General features: G+C 38.9%; 1 protein-coding gene across 1 annotated transcript; it reads left to right on the forward strand.

Annotated features, from left to right (window-relative positions):
* The first annotated feature begins 509 nt into the window (after positions 1-509).
* On the forward strand, positions 510-8,596 carry LOC102233649 (nuclear receptor subfamily 1 group D member 2-like). Its single transcript, XM_005799426.2, has 8 exons — positions 510-795; positions 2,566-2,778; positions 3,610-3,698; positions 3,807-3,951; positions 4,396-5,054; positions 5,138-5,323; positions 6,371-6,581; positions 7,696-8,596. Exons 1-8 carry the CDS (start codon positions 765-767, stop codon positions 7,893-7,895), a joined length of 1,734 nt encoding a protein of 577 aa, XP_005799483.1. The 5' UTR covers positions 510-764; the 3' UTR covers positions 7,896-8,596.
* Positions 8,597-12,313: the final 3,717 nt, after the last annotated feature.

A 12,313-nucleotide genomic window follows, 5' to 3' on the forward strand; every position in this document is an offset into this window, starting at 1 on the left:
TTTGTAATATTCTTAATTTTATGAGTTTATTCTTGTAATTTCATTTTTTTCTTTGTATGGCTGCAATGCTTGGTTTCCGCCCTTGTTCGGCGCCCCCTCTAGCACGGCGCCCCTACGCCTCATACATAGTGCATACCCACTTTTTGCAGCACTGACAGCTTTACAAGCACAATCAGCTTGTGATTTCAAGTCAGTTAACTTAAAAAATAAGAATAAAGTGACTCTTGAGAGGTTCCTACGCGAAAACTTTTGAAAACAAGCGTTTGAAGACTGTATGAATGTCTGACCCTTGGCAGAACAACTAGAGTCATCATTAAGTTAAATATATCTATCAACCAACAGCCTCACGCTGTCAGGGCTTCACGTTGTGCTCTGCAACGTGACCACAACGTTTCTATCCTCGTGCTACGCCGCGGACCCGCGTGGCTCCGCCCCTCAGGTGTCCTGAAAGTGTGTCACTGGGTTAAAGTGACTCCAGCGGCCGGCCGGGGAAGGCGGGGCCCCACTATTGAGAACATTTAGTTCTCTCCACTAACCCGCAGTCTCACACACATAAAGAGGGGGGACTTCCTGCAGCAGCACACGGAGACCAGCTCTCAGTCAGGACGTAGAAAACCCTGGAAGCGTCGCTCTTTTCATGAGTCATCGGCTCAGAGCTGCACATTTATCCCAGAAAAAGAAGCCTGGTGTTCGGCTAGGATCCGTCTCTCAGCTCGGTGCTTTTCCTCTGACAGTTTGGATTTAGTTTATTTCCTCCAGCAGTGATGCCAGAGGACATCGGAACAGCCAAACCTGGTAAGAAGATTATGTTTTAGCCACTATTATGTTAAAATAATCATTTTGAGTTCCCTGTGCAGACTTGCTGCAATATTGTAACATCATGTTAATTCAATATTAAATAGTTTACCCTACTTTTAGGCGTCTTTGATTAGTGGGGAAATAACTTCTTTGAGTCTTTTAAAAGTGTTTGAACTGAATCGGGGACAGTTTGTTTACTGTTAAGACTGAATAAATATTCTAAATATACGTTTTATTGTTTGACCCTGTGTTCAGAGTGGCGATATAAACGTATTTTTGTGCCTTTGTTGGTGTTTTTAAATCGGGGTTGGGAGTGTCGGAGCGGCGCTGCTGTATTTCCATTTGACACAACAGTGTTCCACTTCCCCGGTCCCGCTCACATGGCCAGCGTAGCCGAGCCATGTGTCCGTGTGTACATGCTCTTTAAAAGACGGGCTCTGATTGGCTGGGGGGCGTTCCACTCCGCGGCGAATTCCTGCTCCCATTGGCTGGAACGCGCTACGTGACGTAGACCATTGCATAATGCATTCGCACTCCTCTGCAGCGCCGTACACGTGAGACAGCGGAGCAACAAACACGCGGCTGACCCAGATTTTTTTCTACGTGCTTTTCCCCCCCTGCATTGTGCTTCTGCTGAAATTCATGACAGGCCCACGTGTGGGTGGGCCGTGACAGAGAACATTCATGGTTGAGGTTAGATAATAAGTCTGCCGTGGCCTCTAAAAAGAAACTTAACTCGTGTTTTTCTGAGAGAAGAAAATCAAATTTCATGGTAGTTTTCCTGTAAAAACTTTATGATTCAGCTTCTTGTAAGTGAAAACACTCAGAACTGTTGATTTATTTAAAATGTACGAGTTTAATATTTATTCACATCACAGTAGAGTTGGAGGAAAGCACTTTTTTATTTAGCTTAATTACTGAGAGAATAGTTATACCTACAATCATTTTGATCAAACTACTGGCTTTGCTTAATTTTTTTCCCAATTTTTTAAACATATCTTGCTCCATTTGTTCCAGTTTTTCATTTGGCTTAACCAGTTTCTTATTGCATACCAGAAAACCAGTTATTCTCGATCAGTTGAATCCATATCGTCATACAAACCAGCAACGTTTTATTCACACGTCAGCCAAATTGGATTTTAAAGTTGGTGTTAATGAGAGATTTCCAACTTAGTTTGATTTTAAATACATCATGACCTATTTTTGACCCAGTTATTCGTCCAGTGGCTCATTCTGTCCATTGAAGTGCCAAAAACTATTTTTCTTACACTTTGAAAGTCAAAATCAAGTGAAACATTCAGTTTTCCAAAGTGAAACAAACTTTTTAAAATAGCCTACAGTTGTCCAGAGGAGTGCTGCTGAAACCCACCCAAACACAGCGTTACGTAACAGGGGAGCATGTTTCCCAGTGGAACATTTGGTTTCCACGAGTGTTGCCCTGGTGCTTCAGTGACCCCGTCTGGCGGAGCACGCTCCCGTAGCACAGAGACCCGGCTGTGTTATGTAACCATGTTATCCAACCAGCACGGGAGGTGATAAAGCAGGTCAAACGCAAACCAACCAGCAAACAGCAACACACATGTCCAAATACACGCCACCTTGCCTGCGTGTGTGTAACAGGTGGAGCTACTTTCTATGAACAGTTTGTTTATACGAAGCACTGAGTGAGTTATTACCCCAAGTTAGAAAACTTTGTGGTTAAATATAAACCTGTTAGGTGGTTTCTGGTCAAAGTGCATGCTCTGATTCTTCTTTTTTATTCTACAGGAGGAGTTATAGCTTACATTTCATCCAGTGTGGGCTCTTCACCAGAGTCCCGTATGAGCAGCAGCCCCATGTCGACGTCCCCGCCTGCTTCCCGGCCCTTGTTGCCGAGCCGGGCTGTCGGCATGGTGGTGGACATCGCTCCACCGGCAAAACGCGGTTCTGGTGCGGAGAAGACCGGCCGCTCCTCTGCGTCTGCAAAAAGCAGCATAACGAGTAAGATTCAAAACACTTTGCGTCTAGCGAACATGTTGCACACACCAGACATTTTCAGGGTTCTAACTGGTGCCTGAAATTCTTGAAAATTAAGAATTCAAGGTTTGGAAGGTGCTTGATTTTCCTATGAAGTCCTTAGAAGTGCTTCACATTCAATCTGCATGGTTTTGTAATAAAGTAGAATTTAACATTTGATTTTAAAAAAGCCAAAATTGGTAAGGAGTTATTTGTAGTTGAAACTAGATATTTTCATATATCTAACACCAGACACAAACTTTTGTCTCTGCCTAAAGTTAAATCAGACTAAACTTTCCTTGTTTTAGGTCAGGTAGAATTATCTAAATTATTTCTATTTGTTAAAAAACTTTTTTTTTTTTTGTATAGTGTGTCTAAGTATTTCATTTGAGCAGGAAGGTAATTTATCTCAACACAATTTGTTTGGATTTTTTCAGTATAATATTTATTATTCCTAATGGCTCAATAATTTATTAATAATCTTATATTTTATATGTTAAACCGTGTTATTTAAATTGGGGGATTTGGTTAGTGTTTTATCAGATGTATAAGGTGTGTGATAAATGTTTCAAAACAAAGTGTGTTTATATGTTAGTTGACTTTGTCCCTGCTGTAGAACATAGAATACTATCATCACACATGATTAATAATTATCATTTCAGTAAACTGAAACTTTATTTTTTTGTTCATTTCTATCATTTTTATCTCCAATGTGTGGAGCTGGAAAAGTTTGAAAACTTATCTTAAAAATGCTTGACAAGTGATTGAACTTTACTGTGGGAAAAATTTATGAATCCTTCATTTTTGTGTTTGCAGAAATCAACGGCATGGTGCTGCTGTGCAAGGTCTGCGGCGACGTGGCGTCGGGTTTCCACTACGGCGTCCACGCCTGCGAAGGCTGCAAGGTAGGCAACGAATTAACTATTCATAGTTAATTAATCCTTTAATTAACTCTTTAATGTGAAGCTGTCGCTTTACACGCTCACACTGTTGATGCTGGTCTGGTCGTTCAGGGCTTCTTCAGGAGAAGCATTCAGCAGAACATCCAGTATAAGAAGTGTCTGAAGATGGAGAACTGCACCATCATGCGGATCAACAGAAACCGTTGTCAGCAGTGCCGCTTCAAGAAGTGCTTGGCTGTCGGCATGTCCAAAGATGGTTAGCATCTGGAAGGTTTTCTTCATTTAGCTCTATTCTTTCCACCAAAATGGTTCCAATAGGAGGCTTGGTTCGGTTGGGGAACAAAATGGCAACATTTGTTACATTTTCAGCTGGTGCGGTTCGCTTTCATGCGCTTGGCGTTCACATACGCATTCAAACCACACCAGAGTTCACTTCAGTTGAACTGAGCCCGAGGTTTTTAGGCAGAAAAGAGTTTGCTTTTTTGGTCCCCATCAGAGTTTGACTACGCATTCACGCTTTCACCAACAAACCGGACTCTCTCGACAAACGAACCAGTTGTTAAAGCTCTGGTTGGTTGCTAGTCTCTCTGACTCAGCTCAGAGTTGGAGCTAAGAAAGAACCAGAAATCAGGCACCAGTTTATCACTAAAACTAGTTTGTGTCCTCAGACTGATCCATTTTTGTATGTTTTTACTCCCAGCTGTTAGATTTGGGCGCATCCCTAAAAGAGAGAAGCAGAGGATGCTGCTGGAGATGCAGAACGCCATGAACAACATGATGAGCAAGAACGGCATGCTGCACGACGACCAAAGCCCGCCGCTGCCCATAGAGGCAATCAGCAGCGACGCCAGCTCCTCTTCATCGTCTTCTTCTTCCTCCGCCTCTTCTTCTACTTCCGACTCTCCATCGTGTTCCAACCCGTCTTCCCCGCAATACCCCCAGGACTCGGAGTCTGTGGTTTCCATGGACACCAACTCCAGCTCCGCCTCTTCCTGCGGGTCAGACAGCAGCGAGGATGAGTGTGCCGTAACGATGAACGGGCAGCACCAAGACGCCTTCACATTTCCCCAGCAGAGGTCGTCGTCGCAGGGCCGCTCCTCGCCGCCGTCCGGTACGGATTGCGGCGGCCGCATGGAGGAGCAGCAGGACACCTCGAGCTGCTGGAACGACAATCCGGCTGTGGGAGGATACCAGCACTGTCCGTACTCCAACTCTGCCTATAGGGAGGAGAGAGCGGCATACCAGCAGCAGCTTGAATGCAATCCATCCGAGGAAAACCACAGGCAGGAAGAACGTTGCACCCAGAATGCCTTTAGCTACAATGGACCAAACAGCTGCATGAAAAGTCGAGCATACCTGGTGAGTAATCCCCCAATAAATACACGCAAACTCATAAACTTGGAAACATTTGCTTCACGCTCTCTGTTCTTTGCTCTCGAAAGGTTTGCCCGATGAACACCTCTCCGTACGTAGACCCCAACAAGCCGAGTCAGGAGATCTGGGAGGAGTTTTCCCTGAGTTTCACTCCCGCTGTGCGGGAGGTTGTGGAGTTCGCCAAGAGGATCCCGGGTTTCCGTGACCTCTCCGAGCACGACCAAGTGAGCCTGCTGAAGGCTGGAACGTTTGAGGTGAGAAGCCAACCGGGCTCAATGTTTCTGCTCATTCTGAAGTTAGAGGTTCAACAGGGCTATGTGCTCGGGTCATGTTTCCTCTCAGAGACGTTTTGTACATCTTTATTAATTCCCTATAAAGCAAATTTTACAAACATATTCACAATGTCATAATGCCAACTAGAGCTGAAACGATTGATCATGAATCGCATTAATCAATTATTGAAATAACTGGAGCATACAGATGAAAAAATGCTATTTGCTTAAAAAGCAACATATTCAGAACAGTAATTGAGCTAGAACTATAAAAAATATTTTGCATTTAAGATAAAAACACCTTTGTCTGTAAATATGTTTTAACCAAAACTACTCAAGTGACATTGTGTTAGCTTCACTCAGTTCAGATTCACTAAAAGAACACTATGATTGCATTTTACGTAATAAAATGTTTACTGTAGTATTTAAAAAAGAAATCAAGTTGTTTATTTGCACTTTAAATGTATAAATAAGCTTGAAAGGTTAAAGAAAAATATGTAAAATATCCAACAGAATAATCTATTACTAATATAATTGTTAGTTGCAGCCCTAATGCTAATTTCAGTACTTAAGAAGAAAAGTAGACACGTTCAGCATGATAAATAAAACCACTACAACATTCAAAATACAAAATTGAATAATTTAAAAGAAAAAATACAAATACATGCATAAAAAGAAAACTGCCAACATAATATGTGTATCTATTATAAGGGAGTGGATTACTAGGGTTGTTTTTAATCAAGCTTCACCTCTAAAAATAAAATAAAATCAGGTCTTCTGAGCTTAATATAGTCTACCCAACTTTGCCACTATAAACTGTAAATTGTTCCTGTGATTGAGAAGGTTTGTTATTTTGTTCCATTTTATACATGTCAAATTTTATTTCCATGAAATAAAATCTATGAAACCATCTAGGGTTAAATATTTTGAGATTCATGCCCGTAACTGAAATAGATTTTGCAGCTAAGCTTAGAAAGCTGAGGGAAAAGGGAGATCTGATCATTTAAAATGTTTGCTCCTGATATTCAGGTGCTGATGGTCCGCTTCGCTTCCCTGTTCAACATGGCCGAACGGACGGTCACCTTTCTGAGCGGCAAACGCTACAGCCTGGACACGCTGAGGTCGCTGGGCGCCGGCGAGCTGCTCAACTCAATGTGCGAGTTCAGCGAGAAGCTAGCGGCTCTGCGGCTAAATGAGGACGAAATGAGCCTCTTCACCGCCGTGGTGCTCGTCTCAGCCGGTAAGATCCCAACATTCATCACTGTTTTCTGCTAGGGATGCGATTTATGGTCGATTAATGGTTTAGTAGACGGAAATTAGCTACACGCGATGGATTATAACGGCCGCTTTTAGTATTGTAGTTTGGCTGCCATCCAGCAGAGGGCGCCGCTGGTCATCTTTAACCGGAGCCGGTTGGTACAGGAATTAAATATGGCGGAGGGAAACGGCTCAAACAGTGTCCGGTGTGGAACGCAATTTATGCGGTTCTGTTTTGAAATATAAACACTCGTCAAGCTCCTTAAATTATCACCTTATTTTCGAATTAATGTCGCGACGAACTGCATGACGGAGCATTTAAACATGATGGCGGCAATAAGAACGGAGTTGTCAGTTAATGCACTTCATGGAGCGAAGTTTTAACTTTCCTTTAGACACAGTCGATACTTTCATATCTACATCTCTATTCATGGGGAATTAAGTGTTAAATGTTTTATTCTTTTCATCTTTTATTTTTCTATTCAGCAACCTAAGAAATATAAGTATGTCTAAAACCACAAAGTTCTCTTTATTCAGTCAATACAGTTGCAAAAAACAAATTAATTAATAGAATGATGGATTAATAGTTTATCATTTTTATGTTTTCTTCTCAACTAGCTCATTTTTGAAGAACAGTTTTGTTTCCAGAGACTTCATAATTCATTTTATTTGTTGTTTTGTTCATTTATTTTGGATATTTAAAATGCCTTCCAGTTCCAGCAGTAACTGTTCATTTGAATTTAAAGTTTATTGATGGATTATTATGTAATTACCATTACATTATTTGAAAATGGTCTCAACACAACAATATTATCATTTATAGAAATAACTTCTGGGACAAATTTGTCATTGTGACAGACCTAATTACTGCTGACAAAATAACCTTAAAATTATATTTTTAAATCAGCATGTGAAAAATCTAGCTATGTTACGGAAAGACAGTCGGCCATCTTAACAAAACTTTTTTTTTTTAAATCAATCAACTTCAGATGAACTCATTAATCGATAACTTGCATCCAAATTTTCTACACATTCAAATCAAAACGTTTCCTTCTGGGTTCAGTAGTTTTAACGTCATCTCTTTATTTGTGGTTCAGATCGATCCGGGATCCAGGACTTGAACTCTGTGGAGGCCCTGCAGGACAAACTGATCTGGGCCCTGAGGAACCTGGTGATGCAGAACCACAGCGACGAGTCCTCCACCACCTTCACCAAACTCCTGCTAAAGCTTCCCGAGCTGCGTTCGCTCAACAACATGCACTCTGAGGAACTGCTGTCATTCAAAGTGCATCCATGAAGGCTTCCTATAAGGACGGACGATTTGTTGACCTCCACCTGGATCTGACCCCTGACCCACTCAGCTGCGTGTTTGTCTGAAATGGATGAAGTCGGTTTTTTACTGTGGGGGTCTGAAGAGAGAACATAAAGTTTACTGTATTTATGGAAGAGATTTGCACGTTGCACACAGACACACAAATGCACGTGTGTGTTGGAGGTTTTTAGTTGGATGTATTTTTTATTTTTAAAAGGAAGTACTATAAAAAAAATAAGATAAAATAATGCAATGCAGATTTTTTTTGTTACATCTGTTTCCTCCGAAAGCCATTAATTCCAAAGTGTATTTCTGATCGGGTGAATGTGGGAGACATTATATACTGTATCTTACACGTTTGTCGGGTCCAATAGTTTATTCTGTGTGGTGAAACGCTGCAGCAAATGCATCGCCGAATGTGTGCTCACTGCTAAATGCATGGCTGTACTTAATTCTAAATATTAATCTGGATCTTTCCCATCATGTCGATCAGCACCAGCTCATTGTTTCCGTGTACATAGTGTCGCATCTTTCCTGTTTTGTCTTATTTAATGTTTACGTGTACAAGTGGGCACAGCCTGGTCATTTCTGCAGGAAAAGCAAAAACACTACATTTGCACAGGATTTGGAGAAGAAGATGAAGTGTTCTGCATCATGTAAATGTTTTGCCATTTTCCCACTTTGATTCTTTTTTTTTTATCAAATTGTTTTTCAGCATAGCACTGAACTTTGACCAGTTTTTCCTCATTCACTATGTTGAAATATCAGCTACTGGCAACACTGCCATCTGTAAATAGTTATACAAAAACATGTATGTGAAATATATATATATATATATATATATATATAAATATCTTATGAACATAGACTATAAATATATAATATAGTGTGAATAAAAATATGTGAAAAACAGTTTTTGTTCAGTGTCTTTTTATTTGTTTGTCTTGCTGCAGTGAGTTTAGTTCACCAGCAGGTGGAGCTAAATGTCCAAGCGATCCGATGGAGAAAAAAAACCTCGAGTTATCTTCAAGAAATGCACTTCAAAAAACAAAATCTTACCAGCATTTTTGTCTAGTTTCTAGTGCAAATATCTTACAACACTGTCATGAAGAGTCATTCAGTAAATAATGACACTTTTAATGCAAAGTTGCTTTAAATGTTGCATTAAAAGTCCATATTTGCATGATTTTGTAAATAATGACACTCTAATGCAAAGTCAGTATTTTTAATGGACTTTGAATCCAACTTTTAAAGCAACTTTGGATTAAAATAGTCATTTATTGAATGACATTTCATGACAACAGTCATAGACATTAATAAAGACTCCTTCATGTTCATGACAGATGTCATGTTTATGACAGTCATGTCAATTTTATGCACATCCCTTCAAAGTGTTACTGTTTTGTCTTATACAGGTGTACTAAGAAATTTGCAATTGAAACTAGTTTCAGTTTTTTCTAAACTGAATTCTTTACATATTAGATTTGATCCTGTTTTGTGTTACAAAAACGACAATTTAAAAGGTCTTGGCAAAGAAACAAGAAAACTAAAACCACCAGATTCAGAAAATTAACAAATTAATGTCGGAACATCAGTTTGTTACTGGAGGACATTATTGGGAGACAAAAAACCCAACAAAGATTGGGATGAATTTATTAGAGTGCCAGTTAGTCCTTAAAGCCAGGAAGTTACTGGTTTGAATCCAACCTGTTTTCATTTTTATGCAAACATCTGATTCTACAGGCAACAAAAATAATCAAAATACTTTTCAGCAACAGCAGTTTCATATTTCAGATTGTTTAATTTTTTTAATCCTTTGGATCAAAATAATAATAATAAAAGGGATTCTCTTAAGGTAGATATTAAAATCCCAATAACACTTCCTATGTACGTATAAAAATAGGCAGCAGGAATCCAACGTGAGGTCCATTTAATTTTTGACTTTACAGTGACGTGCTTTTGTGTTCCTCCAGTGATCTGGAGTCAAACACAGGCAAATGGGGCAGCTAACTCACTTCCTAAAAATGCAAATTCAGCTTGTTTGAATAGGAAATTATGTTTTCAGACACCAACAAGCTGAAAGTAAATAAAGTAAACAAGGTTCAACATAAAGCTCTAAAATAATGGAGTCAGACTTGGGTTCTAATGAAACAACCAGCAAACGTGACAAACGACAAAAAGTTTAGCATTTTTCATACTGGATATTTAGACGTAAAAGATTCAATCTGTGTTTCACACCTTTCTTATTTGGTTGTGCTACTTTTTGGATTTAGAGTTAATTTTGCTGACTTGATGCCAATTAAAACTTTGCTGATGTTAGAAAACAAACAATCTTCCCATTCACACAAGCTAAAGCTTTTATCTTAAATATTTAATGAATGGTTGTTGTTTTTGTAGGTTTCTATGGCAAATAGCTTGTTTTCTCATTAAAAAATTGAGCTTGGCACTAAAATTACTAATGTTTCTAAATGAAATAAAACTTCCAACCTGCATGCCAGTACTCAAAGTATGACAGTGAGTCAGGGCCATTGTAGAAAGAAAAAAAGAAAATTTCAACCAAATAACTCAGAAATTTTGAGATTAATCTCAGAAAATTTCTGCATTTCAAAAGTTTAACATTTTCAGCTTTTAGTATTGTCTTTTAACTAACTTCTTGAATGTACTCACTTGTACAATTGTGTCATTTAAATAACCTACAAATATTATATCTAAATGTCAACATTTGCATATGTAAATTTTGTGACAAACTGCACATTTCTCATCTTCTTCCCATCTTCAAAAGCTGAGATGTCAACCTTGGAGCAGCAAGCTGCTAACGTCGTGAGTATTGCTTTTACATTTTAGCAGCTATTAATAGGTTGAAGTTTTGATTATTTTTGATAGGTTTTGTTTCATCAGCATTCATAACAACGTATTCGACTAATTTACCAACAACTGAGAGTTTATCATTTTAAGTATATTTTCCAGAGACCAATTGTCTTGTAAATTCAATTTATTTATATCTAAAAATTTAAATCAACTCCAAAACAAGGGAAATTTTGTATTGCTTTTTGTCTAATCACCTGGCTCTGGTAATGCTATGATTTGAATTGTGTAAATCTAATTAAAAAGTTCCAAAAAAATCTTTTTAAAAATCTAATAAATGTTACTTAGATAGAAACTTATATTTTGCTTGTCATTTTTTATTTACTCTGTAATGAGTAAATCAAAGATTTATTTCCATTTTATACAGGAGTATATTTATATTTTCTAGATGTTTTATAATTGTTTGCTTTTGCAGAAACTTCTACAATGAACAAACAAACGTTTGGAACGGCACTCCTCTTTGGTAAGAGCCTAAAAAACAGCTAGAGATGAGAAATCTGGTGAGAGAGAAGTTAAATAAGCATCTGTTTATAAAATGTAATTACTAATTAGCAAAGTAAAATATCTAAATTTATTTCACAACTTCACAAGTATTTTTTTATTGCAAAGTAATCTTAGTTGTTCTTCATCTTTCCCTATGGAGATGACCGGCTGCCAAGACCATAAGAGCTGGAGGCACGACTTAGCATTGTCCATCATGCTCGTGTACATGCTGCATTATGCCACTGTTCCTCTCCCACAGCAGAGCCTGCCATTAATTCGCAGGCTAGTTAGCATGGCCACCGATGATAGCAGATAATGGTTTCTCCACCATTAGCACAACTGCAGCAAAATAGCAAACTTTAGCTTGTACACACTGGAACATTCATGAGCTTGATTGACAGCACTAAGACCCTTCTTCTGGTTCTGATTGGTTGTTTCTAACCAGAGGGTGTATTTCAGTAGATGGCAGTAGGGCCACATGGTGGAGACATAGGAGTTTGATTTTTTCACACATTATCTGTCTCATGTTATTGGCCTTTTGCAACTACATCACCTAATTACGCTGAGGCGCCATGATGGATGTGGGAAGTGAGGGCAGGAGTATGCAAGCGTTTTTGCCCGTATAGTCTTGGCTCTTACTTGTTCAAGTCACGCTAATTTGTCTGTGGAAGTAGCACAGCTAGTTGGGGTTCATAGACGCCAGTATTTACAAAATCTGGAAATAACTAGCTTAAATACTGATCACGTTCTTCCTCCTGACATGTTTTCTGATTTGATTAAATTGCACCATTTTGCCAAAAGTTACGCTACATTATTTATACCAACATGTCTTTAATTTTGTTTCCAGCGCCATAAGAGTACTAAGCTCCTCTTAATCTTTTATTTCTATTGATTAATTTTATTGTCATTTACTTATTTGTTTTATTATGTGTGCTCAATATGTACATTTTAAATGTGCAGTTGAATGACAAAGTCTGCGTATGTCTTACTAGTTTTTCGTATGCTAGCTGGTTGCGCATTTTTCCTTGATTACAAATAATTAGCTGCGTACCTTG

The sequence above is a fragment of the Xiphophorus maculatus genome, chromosome 3 (genome assembly GCF_002775205.1).
Source record: "Xiphophorus maculatus strain JP 163 A chromosome 3, X_maculatus-5.0-male, whole genome shotgun sequence".
In the NCBI taxonomy this organism is placed as follows: Eukaryota; Metazoa; Chordata; class Actinopteri; order Cyprinodontiformes; family Poeciliidae; genus Xiphophorus; species Xiphophorus maculatus.

Excerpts from the sequence above, each read along its gene's own strand:
- LOC102233649 (XM_005799426.2), top strand. The coding sequence starts at position 765 with ATGCCAGAGGACATCGGAACAGCCAAACCTG. Across the intron at positions 5,324-6,370 it reads TGAAGGCTGGAACGTTTGAG|GTGCTGATGGTCCGCTTCGC; the intron begins GTGAGAAGCCAA and ends CCTGATATTCAG. Across the intron at positions 6,582-7,695 it reads CGTGGTGCTCGTCTCAGCCG|ATCGATCCGGGATCCAGGAC; the intron begins GTAAGATCCCAA and ends TTTGTGGTTCAG.